The sequence below is a fragment of the Coregonus clupeaformis genome, chromosome 6 (assembly GCF_020615455.1).
Source record: "Coregonus clupeaformis isolate EN_2021a chromosome 6, ASM2061545v1, whole genome shotgun sequence".
NCBI lineage: Eukaryota > Metazoa > Chordata > Actinopteri > Salmoniformes > Salmonidae > Coregonus > Coregonus clupeaformis.
The window spans coordinates 24,144,574-24,171,975 of record NC_059197.1 but is presented as its reverse complement, the minus strand read 5'-3'; the positions used below and the strand labels follow the sequence as shown (position 1 = coordinate 24,171,975).

The 27,402-nt window shown below is 46.2% G+C and overlaps 1 protein-coding gene across 1 annotated transcript; it reads right to left on the bottom strand.

The window, feature by feature from the left end:
* Positions 1–12,971: 12,971 nt before the first annotated feature.
* On the bottom strand, positions 12,972–16,522 carry LOC121568405 (C5a anaphylatoxin chemotactic receptor 1). The gene is made up of 2 exons (XM_041878947.1): positions 16,464–16,522; positions 12,972–14,370 (listed from the first exon to the last, which is right to left on the bottom strand). Exon 2 carries the CDS (start codon positions 14,356–14,358, stop codon positions 13,306–13,308), a length of 1,053 nt encoding a protein of 350 aa, XP_041734881.1. The 5' UTR covers positions 14,359–14,370; positions 16,464–16,522; the 3' UTR covers positions 12,972–13,305.
* Positions 16,523–27,402: the final 10,880 nt, after the last annotated feature.

The window sequence follows — 27,402 nt, the reverse complement described above, 5'->3', positions numbered from 1 at the left end:
GAAAGTGCAATCTGCAAATGGAGGACGTGATTTTTTGACTTTTCACTGTATTTTGCACCAGGAGGCTTTGTGTTGCAAGTCATTAAAGATGGATAACGTCATGAAGGTGGTCATCCAAACTGTTAATTTCATCCGATCCAGAAGCCTGAATCACCGTCAGTTTGACAGCCTTCTCAGAGAGTAAGACCACATCTATGGCCTGCCATACCACACTGAGGTAAGATGGTTAAGCCGAGGTGCTGTGCTGAGGCGTTTCTTTGATTTACGAGAAGAAATTGAACAGTTCATGGAAGAAAAGGGCAAACCAGTGTTAGAATTTCATTCCGCAGAATGGATGCAGGACCTTGCATTTATGGTGGATGTTACAGAGCACCTGAATAACTTGAACAAACAGCTGCAAGGGCGCAACAAAGTTGTCACGCAGTATTATGACAGCATACGTTCTTTCAAGTTGAAGCTGTCATTGTGGGAGACGCAACTTGCCGGTGGTGATGCAGCTCACTTCCCCTGTCTGAAAAATGTGTGCGCGACCCAACATGTGGCAGACATGAAGCGGTTCAAAGATAAAATAACGGGACTGTTACGGGAGTTTGAGCAACGCTTTCAGATTTATGTTTATATGTTTTTATGTTGATGTGCTATTGTTTTTAATTGATTTTATTTTATTTGTATATTTAACCTATTCTTGACTTTGTGGTTCTTGCACTTGTTTGGAGAACAGGATTTCATTATTTTTATCTACATTTCTGCCTGAGAAATGACACCCTGATATAGTTCTGTGATCTGTGATATACTTCTGTGAATCACTGAGGCATTGTGTGTTTGTGTGTTCTTTGTCCTCAGAACTTTCAAATAACTTGAGGTGTTTTATGATTAATAGTGATGTTGTGCTTTTGGACACTGTCCTCAGGCTCCAGATTTATGTTTATATGTTTTTATGTTGATGTGCTATTGTTTTTAATTGTTTTTATTTTATTTGTATATTTAACCTATTCTTGACTTTGTGGTTCTTGCACTTGTTTGGAGAACAGGATTTCATTATTTTTATCTACATTTCTGCCTGAGAAATGACACCTGATATAGTCTGTGATCTGTGATATACTTCTGTGAATCACTGAGGCATTGTGTGTTTGTGTGTTCTTTGTCCTCAGAACTTTCAAATAACTTGAGGTGTTTTATGATTAATAGTGATGTTGTGCTTTTGGACACTGTCCTCAGGCTCCAGCTTTATGTTTATATGTTTTTATGTTGATGTGCTATTGTTTTTAATTGATTTTATTTTATTTGTATATTTAACCTATTCTTGACTCTGTGGTTCTTGCACTTGTTTGGGGAACAGGATTTCATTATTTTTATCTACATTTCTGCCTGAGAAATGACACCTGATATAGTTCTGTGATCTGTGAAACAGTTCTGTTAATCACTGAGGCATTGTGTGTTTGTGTGTTCTTTTTCTTTAGAATTTTCTAATAAACTTGACGTGTTTTATGATTAATAGTGATGTTGTGCTTGTACTATTTTGGACACACTGTCCTCAGGCTCCAGCTTTATGTTGTATGTTGATCGTATTAAAACAAAGAAAACAATCTGAAGTTGTTGTTTTTAAGTTATACATACCATGATTTTTCCGGTCCGGCCCACTTGGGAATAGATTTTCCTCCATGTGGCCCCTGAGCTAAAATGAGTTTGACACCCCTGATCTAAACCATTGTACCAGAGTGAGGGAACTGATGATTAAGAGACTTTCAAGAGATTCCAGACCACCGAGAGATTCCAGACCACCGAGAGATTCCAGACCTCCAAGACGCACCAGATATCCTTATCATTGATTTCTCTACACTTGACTAGTTCCCGGAGAATAAGGGGAATGGAGTACTGATAATAATAAAGAGCAGAAGAACAAGACATAGAAGGGATATAGACAGGATTAGAATGTATATTCTTGCACAGGCAGGAACCATAACTAAAATGCAGGAAGGGATCACTATTAAAATACAAGGGTTAAAATATTATTGGTGTGTGAGGAACCAGCACAAAGAGAATGGGGAAGTCACATGGGGTAGTGTGACTTTAAGATAATGAAATGAAAGAAAGAGACAGGTGAATCATAGACATAAGGAGAACAGTCCAAAACTTAGATAAACAATTTGATGTAGTATTTGGTGTTAGATTTCCAGGGGGAAGTGTTATTGGAGTAGTTATTCCTTGGGAAAGTGCACTAAACCCTGTACATGTTAGAGCTATACCACATACAGAAGAAAGGGAATTGAAGGAGCCGTTAAACAATGATTGATATAGATGAGTACAATATATTATATTACAATTAAATAAAGAAAATAGTCTAATATGCACCACATCTCCATTTAAAGAATTAACAGTAGTTCAAAATCTTCACAGTTACTAGGACTGTGTTATGATTCAACTACAACTTTTGTCATATAAGGAACTCGGAAAGACCATATTGGCCAGCAGAATGTTTGTAATATTTAGGAAATCCTAAATGTAAACAATTTTATGATCAACCAGGATGAGGAGAGAAGTGTAAGCAATTATTAGAATAGGAACAAGGAAAGGGAAACACCAGAGTAATGTCAAATAGAGTATGAACAAAAATATAGGAATGTTACAATAAAACAATTGGGTTATATAATTTGGGAGAATTCAAGGGAGAATGTGAAACTAGGGGGTGTTTAAACAGATAGCCTTTGGAATACAGGGACCCCTCAAAGGAAAATCTATCAGGCATTAGATAGAAATGGGTATAAGAATGAGTGATGAAACATAATGATTTGTCATGTAGACAATGTTAATAGGGACGTTTTGGATTGGAAATTAACTCAACTGAACTGTTATGATCTGTCCTTTCCTGAGGTTACTACGGATGGTGTCGTAATGCATAAGCAGAAATAATTCGGTCCAGAACGGTGTAAACCTCAATAAAAACCAAAAACCCTCTACCCGGCTGAAGAGGAACAACAAAGGCATTTACATTTACATTTACGTCATTTAGCAGACGCTCTTATCCAGAGTGACTTACAAATAGGTGCATTCACCTTATAGCCAGTGGGATAACCACTTTACAATGTTTTTTTTTTTTTTTTTTTTTGGGGGGTTGGAGTAAAGGGGGGTGGGGGTAGAAGGATTACTTTATCCTATCCCAGGTATTCCTTAAAGAGGTGGGGTTTCAAATGTCTCCGGAAGGTGGTGAGTGACTCCGCTGTCCTGGCGTCGTGAGGGAGCTTGTTCCACCATTGGGGTGCCAGAGCAGCGAACAGTTTTGACTGGGCTGAGCGGGAACTATGCTTCCGCAGAGGTAGGGGAGCCAGCAGGCCAGAGGTGGATGATCGCAGTGCCCTCGTTTGGGTGTAGGGACTGATCAGAGCCTGAAGGTACGGAGGTGCCATTCCCCTCACAGCTCCATAGGCAAGCACCATGGTCTTGTAGCAGATGCGAGCTTCAACTGGAAGCCAGTGGAGTGTGCGGAGGAGTGGGGTGACGTGAGAGAACTTGGGAAGGTTGAACACCAGACGGGCTGCGGCATTCTGGATGAGTTGTAGGGGTTTAATGGCACAGGCAGGGAGCCCAGCCAACAGCGAGTTGCAGTAATCCAGACGGGAGATGACAAGTGCCTGGATTAGGACCTGTGCCGCTTCCTGTGTAAGGCAGGGTCGTACTCTCCGAATGTTGTAGAGCATGAACCTACAGGATCGGGTCACCGCCTTGATGTTAGCGGAGCACGACAGGGTGTTGTCCAGGGTCACGCCAAGGCTCTTCGCACTCTGGGAGGAGGACACAACGGAGTTGTCAACCGTGATGGCGAGATCATGGAACGGGCAGTCCTTCCCGGGAGGAAGAGCAGCTCCGTCTTGCCGAGGTTCAGCTTGAGGTGGTGATCCGTCATCCATACTGATATGTCTGCCAGACATGCAGAGATGCGATTCGCCACCTGGTTATCAGAAGGGGGAAAGGAGAAGATTAGTTGTGTGTCGTCAGCGTAGCAATGATAGGAGAGGCCATGTGAGGATATGACAGTGCCAAGTGACTTGGTGTATAGCGAGAATAGGAGAGGGCCTAGAACTGAGCCCTGGGGGACACCAGTGGTGAGAGCACGTGGTGCGGAGACAGCTTCTCGCCACGCCACTTGGTAGGAGCGACCGGTCAGGTAGGACGCAATCCAAGAGTGAGCCGCGCCGGAGATGCCCAGCTCGGAGAGGGTGGAGAAGAGGATCTGATGGTTCACAGTATCAAAGGCAGCAGACAGGTCTAGAAGGACAAGAGCAGAGGAGAGAGAGTTAGCTTTAGCAGTGAGGAGAGCCTCCGTGACACAGAGAAGAGCAGTCTCAGTTGAATGACCAGTCTTGAAACCTGACTGGTTAGATCAAGAAGGTCATTCTGAGAGAGATAGCAAGAGAGTTGGCTAAAGACGGCACGCTCAATAGTTTTGGAGAGAAAAGAAAGAATGGATACTGGTCTGTAGTTGTTGACATCAGAGGGATCGAGTGTTGGTTTTTTGAGAAGGGGTGCAACTCTCGCTCTCTTGAAGACGGAAGGGACATAGCCAGCGGTCAAGGATGAGTTGATCAGCGAGGTGAGGTAAGGGAGAATGGCATTGAAGATGTTCCTGTCTGACACCACTTCTGCCAGGAGACCTGAATCCAGCATCAAATCAAAGCAATCAATTGCCTTCTCTTTTGTGCCTTTTCTCTCAAGAAAGTGACAGGAGTCCATGTGGAGTGAGCAGGAGGAGAGAGGTCTATGCAAATGCAACGTTCTTCGTAGTTTGGGTATACTGGTTTGCAAATGAACAAAACAGAATGATGGTGGAGGTGGGGAGGCTCAGGTGTGAAATTGGAATTGGGGCATTGCCATGGGCAATCCAAGATGAACTATGAAGCTATCTGAAGAACATAATGAAGACGCCAGAAGATTGAGTGCTGGTAGAGGAAGGGAGTGTTAGTTGAGGTAGTATGTTGATTAAGGAGGTATTATACACTGCTAAATGTATAGTAATTTAGACTAGGAATGCATTAAGATACAACTGATCTGTTGTAATTCTCGTTATGAGGAAGTAATGCTAGAATTATGATAATATAAATATACATTCCTCCAGTGTCAATATGTGCCAATGTGAGAGTTTTAACTTTGAATGATGGAACCAAGGTGACTAATTAAGAATTGTCATTCTAAAGTTGTTTTGGGTAATTCATTTAATTATGATTATAAATTATAAGTGGACTAATTGATCTGAATAAGTTATTAATATTAATGCCTAGTGATGTTGACATTGCAATTAATGGATTAGATATTGTTATTGATTATTTTGATTGTTATAATACTTGTGATATGGGTGAAAAAAGATTATGTAAGCTAAAGATGTTGACACCATTCTTAACATGTCCTAGATATTATTGTCAAGATAAAGTTGCATATGTTGATGTGTTAGGATACTAATACATATATGAGAAAATGCTACAATTAAACAGAAGTGGGGAGCAATGTTTACAAAGATGGCAATCATGATAGGCATAGCACTTGTAGTAATGGGAATGGTTTTTTGCTGCATACTACCTCTGTTAAAATCATTTGTTGATCCAAACCACAGTAAAACAAATAACTGTACAGATCATTGTTACTAGTTCAGCCAAAGAAATAGACCCAGTTCAGGGAGCTCCAGGACAGTATGTAAATTAATATGGGAAATTTTGTAAACGTTAAGGGGGGACCAATGGATTGTCCATTTGGGAATTCTGAATATTTGTATGGAGTTGTTCCTGGGGGTGGATGGGCTTGCCATGATTACAAAGCCCAATAGAACAATTTGGAGGTTAATTTAGAGGAAAACCTTCTAGACTTGTAATCAATACCTGACTGGGCTCTGGGTCCTCATCAGGATGGGTCAAGTAATGAGGAAGATATATTGGTGTCAAGGCGTGCTGAAGGTGGGTGTGGTGTATGAATCATGCGCAGGACGCAGAGGCTCAGTCCAAAGGCTTTAGTGCAATATATATCAAAGACGGAAGCACAATAAGCCCGAAGGCGAATACACGGCGCACACAGGCGACAAAACAAACGGCGCACAAACATGTGCAACATAACCTCTCCAAAACACTGGAGGGAAAAAGTAGCTCCAAACACGAAACAGAAGCGCAATCACACACAACGACAAGCACACACAACGAGAACTAAATAGGACACTAACGAGGACTAACAAGACACAGGTGTACAACATCCAGACAAAACCAAACGAACATGAAACATAGATCGGTGGCAGCTAGTACTCGGGGGACGACGACCGCCGAAGCCTGCCCGAACCAGGAGGAGGAGCAGCCTCGGCGAAACCGTGACAGTACCCCCCCTTGACGCGCGGCTCCAGCCGTGCGCCGACCCGGCCTCGGGGGACGACCAGGAGGACGCGGAGCAGGGCGCGCGGGATGGTCCCGGTGGAACTCCGACAGGAGAGATGGGTCTAGGATGTCCCTCCGCGGCTCCCAGCACCGCTCCTCCGGGCCGTCCCCCTCCCACTCCACGAGATACTGGAGACCCCCATCCGGCGTCTAGAGTCCAAGATGGACCGAACGGTGTACGCCGGAGCCCCTCGATGTCCAGTGGGGGCGGAGGGAGTCTCCCCTATCTCATTGTCCTGGAGTGGACCAGCTACCACCGGCCTGAGAAGAGACACATGGAACGAGGGGTTAATATTCTTATACTCAACAGGTAGATGTAACCTATAACACACCTCGTTCAATCTTCTCAGGACTTTAAAGGGCCCCACAAACTGCCGACCCAGCTTCCGGCAGGGCAGGCGGAGGGGTAGGTTTCTGGTAGAGAGCCAGACTCGATCTCCGGGTGCGTACACCGGCCCCTCACTGCGGTGGAGATCGGCGCTCGCCTTGTGACGAAGGACGGCCCGCTGCAGGTGGACGTGGGCAGCGTTCCACGTCTCTTCCGAGCGCCTCATCCAATCATCCACCGCAGGGGCCTCGATCTGGCTCTGCTGCCAAGGTGCCAGAACCGGCTGGTAACCTAACACACATTGGAAGGGGGTTAGGTTAGTAGAGGAGTGGCGGAGAGAGTTCTGGGCCATCTCGGCCCAGGGAATGTACCTTGCCCACTCCTCCGGCCGGTCCTGGCAATACGACCTCAGAAACCTACCCACATCCTGGTTGACACGTTCTACCTGCCCGTTACTCTCCGGGTGGTACCCTGAGGTAAGGCTAACCGAGACCCCCAAACGCTCCATGAACGCTCTCCAAACACGAGAGGTAAACTGGGGGCCTCGATCAGACACTATATCCTCGGGTACCCCGTAATGCCGGAAGACATGGGTAAATAGGGCCTCAGCGGTCTGTAGGGCAGTAGGAAGACCCGACATAGGGAGAAGACGACAGGCCTTAGAGAACCGATCCACAACGACCAGGATGGTGGTATTCCCCTGAGAGAGGGGAAGGTCTGTCACAAAATCCACCGAGAGGTGGGACCATGGTCGTTGTGGAACGGGCAGGGGTTGTAACTTACCCCTGGGCAGATGTCGGGGCGCCTTACACTGGCCACACACCGAGCAGGAGGAGACATAAACCCTCACATCCCTAGCCAAAGTGGGCCACCAGTATTTAGTGCTAAGGCAATGCACCGTCCGGCCAATACCCGGGTGTCCAGAAGAGGGTGACGTGTGAGCCCAGTAAATGAGTCGATCCCGAATCTCGAGCGGAACGTACTTCCGACCCTCAGGACACTGTGGAGGGCTGGGGTCGGTACGCAACGCTCGCTCGATCTCGGCATCGACTTCCAACACCACCGGTGCCACAAGGCAAGACTCCGGTAGTATGGGAGTCGGCTCAACGGACCTCTCCTCCGTGTCATACCGCCGGGACAGCGCATGTGCCTTACCATTCTGGGACCCAGGGATGTACGTGATTTTAAATACGAACCTGGTGAGAAACATACTCCATCGAGCCTGGCGAGGGTTCAGTCTCCTCGCTGCCCGGATGTACTCCAGGTTCCGATGGTCAGTCAAAATGAGGAAAGGGTGTTGAGCCCCCTCAAGCCAATGCCTCCACACCTTAAGGGCTTGAACTACAGCTAACAGCTCCCTGTCCCCAACGTCATAGTTACGCTCCGCCGGGCTGAGCTTCTTTGAGTAAAAAGCACAGGGGCGGAGTTTAGGGTGGCGTGCCGGACCGTTGAGAGAGAACGGCCCCTATACCAGCCTCAGACGCGTCTACCTCGACCTGAAAGGGTAATGCGGGATCCGGATGCGCCAGCACCGGAGCCGACGTAAACAGGTCCTTCAGTCTCCTAAAGGCCCTGTCCGCATCGGCTGACCACTGCAGGCGCACCGGACCCCCCTTCAGAAGGGACGTGATGGGAGCTGCCACCTGTCCAAAACCCCGGATAAACCTCCGGTAGTAATTCGCAAAGCCCAAAAACTGCTGCACCTCTTTTACAGTAGTTGGGGTTTGCCAATTACGCACAGCGGACACACGATCCACCTCCATTCTCACCCCTGACGCGGACAACCAATAACCCAAAAAGGAGACCGACTCCTGGAAAAACAGACATTTCTCTGCCTTGACATATAGGTCGTGCTCCAACAGCCTCCTCAATACACGACGCACCAGAGTTATATGCTCGGCTCGGGTAGACGAGTACACCAGAATGTCATCAATGTACACGACCACCCCTTGTCCCTGCATTTCCCGGAAAATGTCATCTACGAAGGATTGGAAGACTGATGGAGCATTCATCAACCCATATGGCATGACGAGATATTCGAAATGACCTGACGTGGTACTAAACGCTGTCTTCCATTCGTCACCCTCCCTAATGCGCACCAAGTTATACGCGCTCCTGAGATCCAGTTTTGTGAAAAACCGCGCTCCATGTAATGACTCCGTCATGGTCGCAATCAGAGGGAGTGGATAACTGTATTTCACAGTAATCTGATTGAGACCACGGTAATCAATGCACGGGCGCAACCCTCCATCTTTCTTTTTCACAAAAAAGAAGCTCGAGGACGCGGTAGAAGTGGAGGGCCGAATGTATCCCTGTCTCAAAGATTCGGCTATGTAAGTCTCCATAGCTTTTCTCTCCTCTTGAGACAAAGGATACACATGGCTCCGTGGGAGCGCTGCTCCTGCCTGGAGATCAATCGCGCAATCCCCCTGTCTATGAGGAGGCAACTGCGTCGCCCTAGTTTTGCTAAACACGAGAGCTAAATCCCCATATTCAGGCGGAATGTGCAGTGCGGGCACTTTGTTTGGACTTTCCACCGAAGTCGCCCCCACGGAAACACCCAGACATCGCCCCTCGCACTGAGCAGACCACCCATCGAGAGCCCTCTGTTGCCACGAAATAGCAGGGTTATGGGTGCTTAACCAGGGAATCCCCAGCACCACTGGGTACGCAGGAGAGTCGATCAGATACAGCTGTATAGTCTCCTCATGACCCCCCTGCGCACACATCCGAAGTGGCGCTGTGATCTCCCTGATCAACCCCCGACCCCAACGGGCGGCTATCTAAGGCATGAACGGGAAAAGGTTTGTCAACAGGTAGGAGAGGGATCCCTAACTCAAAACAAAACTCGATCAACAAAATTCCCAGCTGCGCCTGAATCTACTAGCGCCTTATGCTGGGAATGAGGTGCAACCTGTGGAAAACAAACAGGTATACAAAAGTGTGCAACAGAAAGCTCTGGGTAAGTGGGACGTCTACTCACCTGGGAGGCCCCCAGTGCGTGGCCTGTTGTCTTCTCCCCGGAGAACCCTCCCCAGCACCTGGCCGCAGTGTGCCCTCCACGACCGCACTTGGTGCAGGGAGACAGGCCCCTTCGGGCTCCTCCTCCTCCGTTCTCTAGCGCCGGCACCCCCGAGCTCCATAGGGCTCGGCTCGGAGGTGCCGGAGGGCGGAATGGACGGACTCCCCTCGGGGACGTCCACGGGTGGCCAGCAGGGTGTCCAGATGGATGGACATATCGACCAACTGGTCGAAGGCAAGATGGGTATCCCTGCAGGCCAACTCACGTTGAACGTCCTCTCGTAGGCTACATCGAAAATGGTCAATGAGAGCCCGTTCATTCCACCCTGCATCCGCCGCTAGAGTCCGGTACTCTAGAGCGAACACCTGAGCGCTCCTCCTCCCCTGTCTCAAATGAACTAGACGCTCCCCCCCCCGCTTTGCCCTCAGGTGGATGGTCGAACACGGCCTTGAAGCGGCGGGAGAACTCGGCGTAGGTGATGGTGTTGGCGTCCATTTTCCTCCACTCGGCGTTAGCCCACTCCAACGCCTTGCCCGTGAGACAGGAGATGAGGGCGGAAACGCTCTCGTATCCCGAGGGCACCGGGTGTACAGTGGCCAGGTAGAGCTCCACCTGCAGGAGGAACCCCTGACACCCGGCAGCTGTTCCGTCATACGCCCTCGGGCTTATTATGGACACATTGTATGCATTACCTTAGTTCTTTTTTAAGAAGGGGCCTAGGCCACGCAGCCAATAGAATGATAGAATGAGAGGCTTCATATAGAAAAAAGCATTCATGACCTTTTGGAGTGGACATTGTGTGACAGCTGGACATTGGAAAAGAAGGGTGGTGCAGAACTAAAATAAGTTAGGAATTTGCCATAAGTGGGTAACTGAATATGCCATGGAAGTATGTTTGTGCATTTGTGTGTGTGTATAAAAGGAGCTCTAAGCCAAGAGACAGCCGTTCCATGGAACTGCTCGGCTTTCGTTATTAGATAATAAAAGTCTAATTTGTGGATTCACAGGCTCCAGTTTCTTGAGAGATATGTTTGAGTTGACTACTTTCGAGTCATATATATTTCTACGACACCTGTTGGTGGAATTCACATTTCTCCCCCTTCACCAACAGGCTGTGTTCCCGGAGGCGGAGTAGGACTGCTCGGACGTCCCTGATGTGCTCCTCGAACGTAGCCGAGTAGATCAGGATATCGTTGATGTACACCACCACCTGTCTACTCAGCATGTCTCAGAAAACGTCATTGACGAAGGACTGGAACACGGAAGGTGCGTTGGCGAGGCCGTAGGGCATGACGCAGTATTCATAGTGGCCTGAGGTAGTGCTAAATGCAGTCTTCCACTCGTCTCCTTCCCGGATTCGAATCAGGTTGTAGGTACTCCTGAGGTCCAACTTGGTAAAGTACCGGGCCCCTCGCAGCTGCTCGATGGCCAACGGAACCAGAGGGAGGGGGTACCGGGACTTGGTAGTGACTGCGTTCAGCCCCCAGTAGTTCAGCCCCCTCAGTCCTCCGTCTTTTTTGGCCACGAAGAAGAAGCTGGCGGAAGGCTCCTGTTGTAGCCGAGGAGACGCTTACCCCATCCTTTCCCTCCATGGTATGATCGAACACCGCCCTGAACGAAGCGAGGAAGGTGGAGTAGGGAAGCGCCGCGGCCTCACCTCCTTCCCAGACTGCCGTGGCCCAACCTAGTGCCTTTCCCTTCAGTAGCAAAATCACCAGCGCTATCCTGGCTTGGACCGATGGAGATGCCCCACGCTGACGCGCCAGATACAGTGAGACCTGTAGCAGGAAGCCTCTACATTTCGTTGTTTTCCCGTCATAGCGCGGGGTCCCTCAGACGTTGGTGATAGCATGGGAGGAGGGTGACTGGGTGCACTCACCGCTCCCTGAGGTGGAACCGGAGCGATGGTCTGTTTATGCAGCGTTTGGAGCACTTCTTGCATGGTGGCGTTCAGCTGGGCAATCTGAATAATTATAATTAGTCATTTAGCAGACGCTCTTGTCCAGAGCGACTTACATGAGCAATTAGGGTTAAGTGCCTTGCTCAAGGGCACAGACAGATTTTTCACCTAGTCGGCTCGGGGATCAGAACCAGTGACCTTTCGGTTTCTGGCACAACACTCTTAACCACTAAGCTACCTGCCGCCCCCAAGGGTTAGACAAAAGGTTACTACTCTCTGTTTATTATCTATTATCTATGCATAGTCACTTTACCCCTACCTACATGTACATATTACCTAAATTAACTCGACTAACCTGTACCCCCGCACATTGACTCGGTACCGGTACCACCTGTATATAGCCTTGTTATTATTATTTTATTGTTGCTCTTTTATTTTTTACTTTAGATTATTTAGTAAATATTTTTCTTAACTCCTATTTTTCTTAAAACTGCATTATTGGTTAAGGGCTTGTAAGTAAGCATTTCACGGTAAGGTCTACACCTGTTGTATTCGGCGCATGTGACAAATAAAATGTGATTTGATTTGATTGAGAGTATGGTAGAAAATTCTAAGCCTAACCCTAACACTTTCTTTATGAACCCCCTCATCTTTAGGCAAGCACAGAGCACAGAGATTGTGAATGATAAACTATTTCAAAGTGGCACTCCAGTGAACTGTATTTCTAGGGAATGCAGGGGTGTTTTATTGAGAAAGTTGCACTGTTGATTATCACAGATGATATCTGAAAGAGAGAGCTTAACACAGTAATGTTAGGGCGGAAGAAGACATGGATGTGGGATGATGGGATAATAAGACACCATAAAAGCATTTTAAAGAGCAACTTGGTTTCATAAAGCCTTTTATTTCAACACAAATACATGTCTTTTTTTATTTTATTTTATTTTTAACACATTTCATGTTCTGGTGTGCTCATTAACAGTTGTTGTTATTACCTGAGGGCTGAAACATTACATATTTGTCAAAATGACATATCTATGAAAATGAACTAAAATCTAAACTAAGGCCTAGATTCAATCAGATCAAGCGTAAACAAACACCCACATATCTGATATTTTGGAGGTGTAAATACGTTGGAGCTATCAAATCGGTGAACAGCTGCTCTTGATCATTGTCACGAAGCTACACGGTTAAGTTGAAAATCATTCAACAAAATAATTAGGATTTCTATCAGCCTAATCGAGGTGTAGATTACATCTCATATTCCAGTGTTAGAACTTGTAAACAAGGCTGCATGGGATTTCTCTTAATGCGACTACATGCAGCCAATGGCAATGTCCGCTTTAGGTATAATGCCAGGAGCCGCTTGTGGATTTGACAGCTCTAACACAGCTCCACCTCCAACACCGCCAAAAATACCGCTATGGGGATGTCGGCTAAAGCGGATCTGATTGAATAGAGCCTTTAAATACAGAAAAAGCCAAATGTAATTGCACAAGTGTGATTGCTGGCGGAAACATATTGCAGAGAGGGCAGAAGTTCCTGTTCTGTTGCACAACACTGGATTCAAATCACATCTCTGAGCACTTTTAAATGTCACAAAACACTCTGACTCAACAGGTTCTCATGGTTGACACACACACAGAGAACTTTACATAATATTCTCCTGGGTTCTTTCTGATGTGCTCTTGGACATGCTCTGTCTGGGTACCGGCTCCTCAGTGGCAAAATTGAACATACTGCGCAGGGAGCGATTGATACTCTGCTTAAAGCCTCGTCCCAGACACACATAGAGCAGAGGGTTGAGGCAGCTGTTACAGTAGGCCAGACAGAGGGCCAGGGTGTGGGCCAGCTGTACGTTGGCGCTGTGTGATGAGTGCCGGGGGGTCAATAGAACCAGGAAGTCCAGCATGTGCAGTGGAACCCAGCACAGGAAGAAGCTCAGCGACACAGCAACAATGACCCTCAAGGTGCGTCTGGTGCGCACCTCACTCACCCTCCCAGACCCCACCTCAGACCCCTGCCTGGCCCTGCTATACACAACCCAATGACACACCACGATGGTGACGAATGGCAGCACGAAACCCACCAGGAAGCGTAGTGTGATTATAGCCCAGCTGCTAACTATAGTGTAAGATCCCAGGCACTCTGACTTACTGGTGCTTAACTGGACCTCCTTCACGTTGACAAACTGGGGGATGCTGCCCAGCAGGGCCAGGAGCCACAACCCGACACATACCCAGGTGGCCTTGTGAGGCCTCCTCCAGTTCTGGCACCACACGGGACGGCTGACCAGCAGCCAGCGGTCCAGGCTGATGAGTACCAGCAGCAGCACGCTACAGTACATGACCATGTAGATGAGGCCCTTGAGCAGCTTGCAGGCCACAGGGCCAAAGGGCCAGTGCTGGTCCATGGCCAAGGGCACCATGTGGAGGGGCAGGGACAGGCAGCACAGCAGATCAGCTAGGGCCAGGTTGAGGAACCACAGAGAGGTGACGGAGCGCGGCATGCGGAAGCCAATCACCCACACCACCAGAGCGTTGCCCGGGACCCCCAGCAGGAAGACCAAGCCATAGAACACCAGGGCGGACAGGTGACGGGGCCCCAGCACAGGATCAAGGTCCTCAAGCATGACAAATTCACAGTCAGTGATGTTCAGGAGGCTCATCTCCTCATCAGTGAACATCGAGCACAAATCATCCATGCTTGGAGGTGACTGTTGAGTGGAAGGGAAAGACAGTAATATGATTTTATATTTTACATTTGAGTCATTTAGCAGACGCTCTTATCCAGAGACTTACAGTTAGTGAGTGCATACATTTTTCATACTGGCCCCCCGTGGGAAACGAACCCACAACCCTGGAGTTGCAAGCTTTTTAAAATATATATTTTCATAGGATTTACGTTAACTCCGTCAGACACCTTAAAAGGCTTTTAATGTTTAAATGTATTGTCCAACAAGTGTTTAATGGCCAAAATGTGGGGTTAAATGCATGTCAAAAAAAGATAAGGGGTTTAATACATATAGGAAAGACACTTCAGAACAAACTTCCTTTTGATATTTTTTGGGACTATCTGTTGTTCCGTGTAGTGAATATGTTATCAATACATTTGTATGGGCTGATAGCACAAAGGCCCAAAAATATGTTTCATCAAATATTTTTTAAATATATTTTTGTATACTTCAAGGGGTCTTAAAATTCAAAATCAAATAGCTAAATGATATTTAAACAATAGTCTAAGCATACAGTGCCTTCAGAAAGTATTCAGAACCCTTCCCTTTTTCCACATTTTGTTATTACAGCCTAATTCTTAAATGGATTAAATAAAAAAAAATTGTCATCAATCTACACTAAATACCCCATAATGACAAGCGAAAACCGGTTTTTAGAAATCTGTGCAAATGTATACGAAATAAAAAACTGAAATACCTTATTTACATAAGTATTCAGACCCTTTGATATGAGACTCGAAATTGAGCTCAGGTGCATCCTGTTTCCAATAGGCATCCTTGAGATGTTTCTACAACAAGATTATCTGGTCTGATGAAACCAAGATTGAACTCTTTGGCCTGAATGCCAAGCGTCACGTCTGGAGGAAACCTGGCACCATCCCTACGGTGTAGCATGGTGGTGGCAGCATCATGCTGTGGGGATATTTTTGTTCAGTGTATAAGGGAGATGGAGTTGACAGATTATGTTGGTGACCATGGTGATTTCAATATTGTTTGTTAAATTCTATCAAAAGTAGAGCACTTTACAGGCCATGAGTTGTCTTGTTGCACTACATGTAATGAGGACATGAAGGGTATTATGGTGTAGCTGACCCTGCTCATTCCTGATTAATTTAGGATTTCAGACTAATCTGACAGAGGTGACCAAGGGCTCTGTTCAATCTGTCTCGTTGAAGCGTAACTGATTGCGCGCTAGAAATCTTAAGGTAATTTCCTTAAAATGCAGCGTTTACTGTGAATGCAGTCTCCACTAAAGCGGGAACATTGACTTTAAATTTCAATCACATTGTAACACGGAACTTCTGCAATACGTATTGAATTGAGCCCCAAATCTCCGGACACATTTGTTAGGAATCACAGTTTTGAGAGAAATATTATTTAAAAGTCAGAGAGGGCTATTGCAAGAAATTACATAAGATCCCTTTTCAGTTCATATTAATTATTGCTCGTTTTTAGGAGAGTTTGGAATTGGGATCCTTTGCTCCAGATAAGAGCATTTCCGGGCATAGAGCCCACATGGAAATGAATAATATTGAAAATACTTTGAGATTGCCTAAAGCAAATCTTTCCCCTTTAAAAATTTCACTAAAATGTCATTTTTAAGTTCAAATAATGCAACAAAATCCTTATTTTCTTTCAACTAAAAAAATTTCGTTTCACTGCCAGACAAGGATTGTCCTGACTTTCAAGAATCCCTGAATTTAGAATGGTATAATTATATTTTTACCATGACATACTGTTGACTTGCTAGCTGCTATTGTTTTTTCACACAAAGTGTTTTAAATATTCAAGCCATATCCATATCAAGACCAAAGTAAATAACCATAGGATATTAAAATGTCATTAATGCTGGAATGGCTTAGTTGTGATAACAGGGTTAAACAGGATTTGAAATTGAGGAATAACACAAACACACTTTATAAAGTGATACAAGACCAGTCAGCATTTTACATAACAATATGAAATTTAAAAGTAATCATTCAAGTGCAAAATACCTCTAAAATGAAATAATTTCAATCACATAATCAATCACCAAACACTGTAAAGTTAAGGTTACAATTAAGATTGTACTTTACCTTAGATTTCAGACTTATGGCTCGGCCTTCCTCTTGTTGATGACACGCCACACAACCAGAAAAAATAGGAACTGTTCTTCTTTAGCACAATTTCTGTCGACAGACCCCCCGCCCAATCATGACCTCACCTCCTTATGATCAGGAATTGTAAAAATGTCAACACATTGGGGTAGATAACAGCGCATTTGGAAAGTATTCAGACCCCTTCACTTTTTCCACATTTTGTTATGTTACAGCCTTATTCTAAATTTGATTAAATAAAAAAAATTTCCTTGTCAATCTACACACAATACCCCATAATGACAAAGTGAAAACAGGTTTTTACCAAACAGAAATACCTTATTTACATAAGTATTTAGACCCTTTGCTATGAGACTCGAAATTGAGCTCAGGTGCATCCTCTTTCCATTGAGCATCCTTGAGATGTTTCTACAACTTGATTAGAGTCCACCTGTGGTATATTCAATTGATTGGACATGATTTGGAAAGGCACACACCTGTCTACATAAGGTCCCACAGTTGACAGTGAATGTCAGAGCAAAAACCAAGCCATAAGGTCGAAGGAATTGTCCGTAGAGCTCAGATCTAGCGACCAATACCTTTAATCGCTGTCAAAGGAGCTTCAACAAAGTACTGAGTAAAGGGTCTGAAAATGTCGCTTTGTCATTATGGGGTATTGTGTGTAGATTGATGAGGGGGAAAAAACAATTTAATCCATTTTAGAATAAAGCTGTAACGTAACAAAATGTGGAAAAAGTGAAAAGGTCTGAACACTTTCTGAATGTGCTGTATATTGTAGGCTAGAATCCTCTGAAAGGTAAACTGAGTCATGTGGTGTACTGTATATATATATTTTTTTTTGTGCATAGCTTATCAGATTTGTTTCAAAAAGGAGTTTCCCCTGAGCCACGTTGCTAATGTTAGCACCTATTATTATCATTGTTATGTTCTCAGCAAGCCTTACAAAATCATAGTCCAACTACATTAATACATCAGAATTTCACAACTTTATTGTTATTGTCGTTATGCTTATTACAGTACTGTTAAATACACATTTTTGACAACATTGTTTATATTTACAATTTGTTGGGAGGCCAACGCTATACACACGTATGTTGAGTATGATGACAGCACCTGTACTGCAAATATGTTTTAATATATAGATGTATCTCCATATTAAACTGTCAACAGCAGATACAACAACTGTGTTGTTCCCTTTTGATATCAACAAGTACCTTCAGGATTTGCATGTGTTTGCTCTTGTGTTTACCCTAGCAAATATGTGTACTGTCTTAATAAATAAAACAATTCCATAACCATTTTCGGAATTTCGGACAACTTTGAATGTTGCACACCGCGTTCAGCCAACACATAGTTTTCCAGTTTTTTTCCAGCGGCTCGCCATTATAGTAAGTTAAGGAGGGAAGAATGCCTTTACAGCCTGAATGGTGGATGCTTTATGTACGAGTTGGTCCACGGGGGGCAGGAGTGTATTACCAGGAATGTATTACCACATCAAACCTAGACGATAGTGCAGATCTAGCGACCAATATCTGGCGCCCATAAAACAGTGGTCTAGGCTTCGAGGTCCAGAGTTGAGTTTGAAGGGTTTAGGCCAGGGATGGGCAACTCCAGTCCTCGGGGGCTGGAGTGGTGTCACACTTTTTAAACTAATTTCATTCTAAACTGAAGATAATGATTAGTTGATTATTGTAGTCAGGTGTGTAAGCTGGGGCTGGACACCAATCAGGCCCCCGAGGACTGGAGTTGCCCATCCCTGGTTTAGGCCAATACGGATGAATCTATTTATTGTGGGAAAGCCCACAGCCAGGTTGGTATGTCTAACCCTTATGGGTGGAGTGCCCATATCCCCTAACCTGGCTGACAACTCGTGCCAGGCTACATTTCCCTTGGCAACACCATCATTTAAACAATGCAATAAATATATGTAAACATTCTACAATTACTAACTCGAGTATGCACTCTGATGTACTTCAAAACCACTATTGGGCCCTTGGAAATAGGGGAAAATAATACATGAAGTAATGACGTCATTAAAAAACAGCAAATATCAGCAAAGTGTTATTTCCTTCTCTCCACAGATGAGTAATAGTGATTTTCTTAAACTAAACACCCTTGCTATTTAATGTTAGATGTTCTCCTTCACACTACTCCTTCAGATAACACTTTTCCCTCAGAGCTGTCCTTGGTTTTATTTATGACATTTTGCATAGAACATTATACTACTGTCTAACTTAACTTATTTACATAACATAGAAGCTTATCTCCTTTCGTTGTTGGACAATATTTGAACTGTAGTTCCATTCTGTTCCTATTGACCTGTGACCCATGGTCTGTGAGTGGTTTCCTCAGGAAGATAGCAGGGGTTTAGGGGTGGGGTTGGTGACTCAGTTCAGGGCAGGTGAGCTGCAAGGTGGTAGAATGGGTGTTTCATCCCTGAACACATCTGACTGGAGGTCTGTAAGACAGACATAATAATACATTGCCATAGAGTTACAAAGAATGAGTGATTTTCCTTTTGATCTTTCGTCTACGCAAGCAAAGAAGCATGGATTAAAGTAAGAGAGTCTGAAAAGAGAAAGAGAACACGCATTTATAGAAATTAGAGAGAGAGAGAGAGAGAGAGAGAGAGAGAGAGAGAGAGAGAGAGAGAGAGAGAGAGAGAAATACAGAAATACAGACAAAGAAACACACACACACACAATGTACCAATGAGGGATGTGTTCTGCTGGTGGTTGATGACAACAGACGTCTCTTCCTCCTCTCCCCAGTCTGCGATGTTGGCCGGGGGAATACACTGCTCCAGGAACAGATCTTCATCCTCCTCAGAACAGAAGTCCATGTCTTCCGGGGGCCACCGTAACTCGCCACTCTCCACTTCGCTCATGTCCGTGGGCTCCACCACGATGGAGGGAAGCCGCTCCTTCTCAGAGGGACTAAACTGCTGCAGGTGATTGGGAGAGCCCTCTGGACTCAGAGACACCTCCACTGGGTCTGGGAAGATCTGGAGGCAGAAGGAGGGTCCACAGGTGGGTGTTTGAATGTTGGGTGACATGGATGGTGACATTAATTCACTGGTATAGACTCTTGTATTGTAAACCTTAGAAAAAAAAGACCCATCATTTTAACATTTAAGTCATTTAGCAGACGCTCTTATCCAGAGCGACTTACAAATTGCTGCATTCAACTTAGGATAGCCAGTGGGACAACCACATCTTGATCACAGTAAGTACAGTTCATCAAACAAGCAGCTGTGAGCAATGTCAGTGCAATCAGGGACAACTACATCTCGATCACAATAAGTACATTTCTTTAAACAAGTCAGTGCTAGCAGGTGAAATAAGTCAGGTGTTAGTTTAGACAAAAGACAGTGGTAGTAAAGGGGGGGGTAGAAGGATTACTATTATACTATTCCAGGTATTCCTTAAAGAGGTAGGGTTTCAAGTGTCTCCGGAAGGTGGTCAGTGACTCCTCTGTCCTGGCGTCGTGGGGGAACTTGTTCCATCATTGGGGTGCCAGAGCAGCGAATAGCTTTGACTGGGCTGAGTGGGAACTGTGCTTCCGTAGAGGTAGGGGGGCTAGCAGGCCAGAGGTGGATGAACGTAGTGCCCTCGTTTGGGTGTAGGGTCTGATCAGAGCCTGAAGGTAAGGAGGTTCCGTTCCCCTCACAGCTCCGTAGGCAAGCACCATGGTTTTATAGTAGATGCGAGCTTCAACTGGAAGCCAGTGGAGTGTGTGGAGGAGCGGGGTGACGTGAGAGAACTTGGGAAGGTTGAACACCAGACGGGCTGCAGCGTTCTGGATAAGTTGCAGGGGTTTAATGGCACAGGCAGGGAGCCCAGCCAACAGCGAGTTGCAGTAATCCAGACGGGAGATGACAAGTGCCTGGATTAGGACATGTGCCGCTTTCTGTGTAAGGTAGGGTCGTATTCTGCGAATGTTGTAGAGCATGAACCTGCAGGATCGGTTCACCGCTTTGATGTTAGCAGAGAACGACAGGGTGTTGTCCAGGGTCACGCCAAGGTTCTTTGCACTCTGGGAGGAGGACACAATGGAGTTGTCAACCGTGATGGCGAGATCATGGAGCGGGCAGTCCTTCCCCAGGAGGAAGAGCAGCTCCACCTTGCTGAGGTTCAGCTTGAGTGGTGCAGTGGTCTAAGGCACTGCATCGCAGTGCTAGCTGTGCCACTAGAGATCCTGGTTCGAATCCAGGCTCTGTCGTAGCCGGCCGCGACCGGGAGACCCATGGGGCGGCGCACAATTGGCCCAACGTCGTCCAGGGTAGGGGAGGGAATGGCCGGCAGGGATGTAGCTCAGTTGGTAGAGCATGGCGTTTGCAACGCCAGGGTTGTGGGTTCAATTCCCACGTATGCACTAAATAAAAAATAATAATAATGTATGCACTCACTAACTGTAAGTCACTCTGGACGCAATCCAAGAGTGAGCAGCGCCGGAGATGCCGAACTCGGAAAGGGTGGAGAGGAGGATCTGATGGTTCACAGTATCAAAGGCAGCAGATAGGTCTAGAAGGATAAGAGCAGAGGAGAGAGAGTTAGCTTTGGCAGTGCAGAGAGCCTCCGTGAAACCGAAAATAGCAGTCTCAGTTGAATGACCAGTCTTGAAACCTGACTGGTTAGGATCAAGAAGGTCATTTTGAGAAAGATAGCAGGAGAGTTGGCTAGAGACGGCACGCTCAAGAGTTTTGGAGAGAAAAGAAAGAAGGGATACTGGTCTGTAGTTGTTGACATCGGAGGGATCGAGTGTAGGTTTTTTGAGGAGGGGTGCAACTCTCGCCCTCTTGAAGATGGAAGGGACATAGCCAGTGTTCAAGGATTAGTTGATGAGCGAGGTGAGGTAAGGGAGAGTATTTTTTTGTATTTATTTTTTTCAATCATCTCGCGGGCCGGATTAAACCCGTTTGCGGGCCTGATCCGGCCCGCGGGCCGGACGTTTGACACCCCTGGCGTAGAAGGTCTCCGGAAATGGTCTGGAGAAGAGAGGAGGGGATAGGGTCAAGCGGGCAGGTTGTTGGTTGGCCGGCCGTCACAAGTCGCAAGATTTCATCTGGAGAGAGAGGGGAGAAAGAAGTCAAAGCATAGGGTAGGGCAGTGTGAGCAGGACCAGCGGTGTCATTTGACTTAATAAATGAGGATTGGATGTCGTCAACCTTCTTTTCAAAATGGTTGATGAAGTCATCCACAGAGAGGGAGGGGGAGGAGGAGGAGGATTCAGCAGGGAGGAGAAGGTGGCAAAGAGCTTCCTAGGGTTAGAGGCAGAGGCTTGACATTTAGAGTGGTAGAAAGTGGCTTTAGCAGCAGAAACAGAGGAAGAACAAGTAGAGAGGAGGGAGTGAAAAGATGACAGGTCCGCAGGGAGTCGAGTTTTCCTCAATTTCCGCTCGGCTGCCCGGAGCCCTGTTCTGTGAACTCGCAATGAGTCGTCAAGCCACGGAGCAGGAGGGGAGGACCGAGCCGGCCGAGAGGATAGGGGACATAGAGAGTCAAAAGATGCAGAAAGGGAGGAGAGGAGGGTCGAGGAGCCAGAATCAGGAGACCGGAGGGAGAAGGATTTAGCAGAGGGAAGAGATGATAGGATGGAAGAGGAGAGAGTAGCGGGAGAGAGAGAGCGAAGGTTGCGACGGCGCATTACCATCTGAGTAGGGGCAGAGTGAGTAGTGTTGGAGGAGAGCGAGAGAGAAAAGGATACAAGGTAGTGGTCGGAGACTTGGAGAGGAGTTGCAGTGAGATTAGTAAAAGAACAGCATCTAGTAAAGATGAGGTCAAGCGTATTGCCTGCCTTGTGAGTAGGGGGGGACGGTGAGAGGGTGAGGTCAAAAGAGGAAAGGAGTGTAAAGAAGCAGGCAGAGAGAAATGAGTCGAAGGCAGACGTCGGCAGGTTAAAGTCACCCAGAACTGTGAGGGGTGAGCCATCCTCAGGAAAGGAACTTATCAAGGCGTCAAGCTCGTTGATGAACTCTCCAAGGGAACCTGGAGGGCGATAAATGACAAGGATGTTAAGCTTGAATGGGCTAGTGACTGTGACAGCATGGAATTCAAATGAGGAGATAGACAGATGGGTCAGGGGGAAAAGAGAGAATGTCCACTTGGGAGAGATGAGGATTCCTGTGCCACATCAGGATCTATTGTTCGACAGCATGCCATTTATTAAGGGTATTTGGAACGAGAAACATGTCTGTGATATTGAATATAGATGCAGAGGTGGGTGGGGGGATGGGTGGTTGGCTGGGTGGATACGTACCTGGAAAGGTAACCTGTTCTCGTTATTCCTCTGCGGTGACATCTCGCCCATCGATGACTCCTGGGCACCAAGCACCTCCATCCCTCTGTGTGTAAAAGATAGTTCAGCTAACTGATAACACACACACCGTATATACTGTACAAAGCCACTGGGATGTACTACAGGAACACAGTACACAAAGACAGAAACACATTCACACTCAGCACTGTTGTAACACTTTACATGGCTGAGTAGACAGAAACAAAAATACACATCTTACTCATACTACACTGTACACAAACACAATGATGAATAAAAAAGCGTCTCAGAGAGGAATATATACTATTGAGCTGCACAGAACCTTGGCTCAGGTGGTACTGATGGAACCTTAGTTTCCACTGGTAATCCTGGCACCAGAGTAGACCCTAGATACTCCCTTATATGGAACCCTCCCTGTGTTTACCAGACACAACCTTCATCATGTTTTTTTCCACTTCTACCAGCAGGCTCTGGACACCAGTCAGTCACACAGTTGCTGTTGACAGATGCTTGCTTGTCCTCTATTCCTCTTTCCCTCCCTCCCTCTATCCCTCCCTCCCTCTTCCTGTTTCTCCCTTTATCCCTTTCATCGACCAACCCCTCCCGTACACACATCTGTCCCAGAGAGACCTCACTGGTGCTAGTACTACACACACGCTATCTCTCTCGCCATCCCCAACTGGCTCAAGCAGCTTCCAAATGGACATCAGGAAACTACTCACCCCAATGACCTCTCCAAGTACATATTATAGTGTGCCTCATGACAACCACATCCGGTTTTCTCAGCATAATTCGCTCTAGTCCCTCATGCCCATAAATGCATGTCGCATTGCGTGTCCCTCATCACTTTGAAATAGGCCCTTCATTGGTCAGAGGGGTCAGTGCTATAGCTGATTGGCTGGGGTTGGTCTGTGAGGTAGCAGAGTGAATCCCAGTTGTGGTGAGCCTAATCGTCACGTTCACATGGCCCCTCAACCCACCCACACACACACACACACACGCCGCACGCACACGCACGCACGCACACACATACACGCACGTACATACGCACGCACGCACGCACACACGCACACACACACACTCTCACACACACACACAAACACACACACACTTAGCACTGAGCTTCAGATTAGATTGCTTATGGCTGCCAGGGGGGGTTTGATCACATAAAAATCGAATATGTCCTTGTCCATCTTTTTGTTTTTCATTATGTGACAGATTGGCAGAACGTGGCCATCATATCACTGCGTCCAAAGCCAAGCCTCCATGCTAAAAGGGAGAAACATAGTTTCCCATTCACTGTATGAGCCCAAGTTATTTCCACTTTAAATCTGTTTATGTTTTCCAGAAGAGCCGCCCGAGGATTCAGAGGAACTGAAGATGTCTCCCCATTCTCATCACTCCTCCCAGTGCCAGTCTGGTATTATGGCCTTCGGTCACTGTGGCCATCACTCACTCCTTTCGTTCTAATGAAGCTGGGCTGTAAGAGACTCTTTCAAAGCAGCAGAACAACTGTTCAAACCCCTTTTACATTCATGTCCAGTTTTCTGTGAAATTGGTTTCAGCTTAAAAAATATCATGTTTTTGACCCAATTCATTTTATGTTATGTTATAGACACAGTAACTGTGCTATGTGCATGGATAAGCTGTTTGTGTGTCATCTGTGACGGAACATTTTCAGCTGGTTTAGCCTAGATGTAATCTCCTCCCTGCCTCCTGAACATTCCTCTACCAGCCTGTCAGTAACAAACTAACACAGTCACTCACTTCATGGTAGCGCGGAAGGATTGGGGGCAGGAAACAGGGCCAAATCACAATGTGTAAACTGCTGACAGACCACAGAAAAAACAAACATGTTCAACTCCACCACTGATACACTCACCCATACACCAATTTGACTCTATGCTATCCCAAACCATCAAACCCACACTTTCTATACACTTTGCCACTGGTGCTTTCTTAGTATAATTTCTACACTCTACTATGAGGTCCTGATACAGGTCAACATCACCATAACAGTCATAATCAACTGTAACTAGAGTATCACTGCACACCTGTGTAATCCACACACACAATCAGCGAGGAGTCTTACCCTTCTGTGGTCAGGCAGAAGTCCTCCCCATCCTGGCAGACCTCCACGCCTTCCAAGGTGGTCACTCCAATGGTGGGCATATGGGGCCGAGGATGGGGTGCAGACGGAGGGGTGCAGCTCCTACAGCACTCTCCCTCCGCCTGCAACTCATGGGAGCAGCTAGTCTCCAGGGCAACGCCTGGATGGGCTGTGACGGGGTCCACGTGGGAGGGGTTCTGAGGGTGGAGACTCTGTGGTCAGTAAGGTCGCTCCCTCTGTGGGTCAACACGGTACTGACCTAAAAGACAAGAAACATGTGTCCACTAGTCCACAGCCTCCGGGCTTCTATGTCTACCAGCTACCCCCTCTCTGTCTCTCTCCCTCCCTCCCCCTCTCTGTCTCTCTTCCTCCCTCCCTCCCCCTCTATCGCTCCCTCACTCCCCCTCCATCTCTCTTTTGCTCTCTCTCCTCCTCTCCCTCCCCCCTCTCTCTCTCTCTCGCTACAGGCAGGGCTTTGCAGAAGTGGAATTGTGGGATTAGCGTCTCTTTCGATTACAGAGGCTGGGTGGGTGACATCAGCCGGGCCTGCCTGTACCTCTGCCAAGTGGGCACACAGTGCAGGAGATCTGGGGAACATGAAACAGGCACACCATACAGCCCAGTGTTCACTGTGCACTGTTACATTGGCTCAGTACGTGTGCAGCTGCTTACACGCAGTCTGCTGAGGAGAAGTTTCACTCCTTCATCAAGACTAGGCAGGCTGTGCCCCCACCACCTCTCTCTCTCTCTCTCTCTATTTCTCTCTCTCTCTCTCCCGGTGTGTGCTGTCACTCTCGTCAGAGTGGATTTGGACAATTCAAAGGAATTAGCCTTAGGGTCAAAGGCTTAGGGGTGTGGTGGAGATATATATAGCAGCAGGCAGCAGGAAAGCCATGTCCACTCAAACGCAGCATCAGTCACAGCACTGTGATCCCCACAGTACACATCCTGTGGTTCAGGCAGAGAGAGGACCGGCCACTGCCAGTCAACCTGTTTAATGGCCTCACTGATTGATTTTCCACTCATGCACCTGTGCAGAAGCAACTGATTGATATGTTAATGCTTGATAGTATTAACCTAGTTTAATGATTTATCTCTGTGATCTATAGGACATCATCATATTTACGTCAATGGTTCTGTTATTTTATTAGGATCCCCATTAGCTGTTACAAAAGCAGCAGCTACTCTTCCTGGGGTCCACACAAAACATGAAACATGACATAATACAGAACGTTAATAGACAAGAACAGCTCAAGGACAAAACATGCTTTGACCATGACAGTTTACAATCGAAGGTAACAACAAGTAATTTAGTCTCCTCAACTTGTTCAACAGCCACACCATTCATTACCAGATTCAGATGAGGTCTAGAACTTAGGGAATTATTTTTTTCCAAATACAATGATCTTAGGTTTAGAGATTTTCAGGACCAGTTTATTACTGGCCACCAAATCCAAAACTGACTGCAACTCTTCATAGTGACTTCATTAGCTGTGGTTGCATTATTTAATGCCAGTGGCATGTTATTGGTAAAAAATTGAAAATAGTAGAGGGCCTAGAGAGCTGCCCTGCGGTACATCACACTTGACACATTTGACATTAGAGAAGCTTCCATTAAAGAAAACCCTTTGAGTTCTATTAGATACAGTGGGGAGAACAAGTATTTGATACACTGCCGATTTTGCAGGTTTTCCTACTTTCAAAGCATGTAGAGGTCTGTAATTTTTATCATAGGTACACTTCAGCTGTGAGAGACGGAATCTAAAACAAAAATCCAGAAAATCACATTGTATGATTTTTAAGTAATTAATTTGCATTTTATTGCATGACATAAGTGTTTGATCACCTACCAACCAGTAAGAATTCCGGCTCTCACAGACCTGTTAGTTTTTCTTTAAGAAGCCCTCCTGTTTTCCACTCATTACCTGTATTAACTGCACCTGTTTGAACTCGTTACCTGTATAAAAGACACCTGTCCACACACTCAATCAAACAGACTCCAACCTCTCCACAATGGCCAAGACCAGAGCACTGTGTAAGGACATCAGGGTTAAAATTGTAGACCTACACAAGGCTGGGATGGGCTACAGGACAATAGGCAAGCAGCTTGGTGAGAAGGCAACAACTGTTGGTGCAATTATTAGAAAATGGAAGAAGTTCAAGATGACGGTCAATCACCCTCGGTCTGGGGCTCCATGCAAGATCTCACCTCGTGGGGCATCAATGATCATGAGGAAGGTGAGGGATCAGCCCAGAACTACACGGCAGGACCTGGTCAATGACCTGAAGAGAGCTGGGACCACAGTCTCAAAAATTACAGACCTCTACATGCTTTGTAAGTAGGAAAACCTGCAAAATCGGCAGTGTATCAAATACTTGTTCTCCCCACTGTATATGGCTCTGAATCCACGATATGGCAGAGGTTGAAAAGCCATTACACATACGTTTTCTCAACAACAGGTTATGGTCAATAATATCAAAGGCTGCACTGAAATCTAACAGTACAGCTCCCACAATCTTCTTATTATCAAT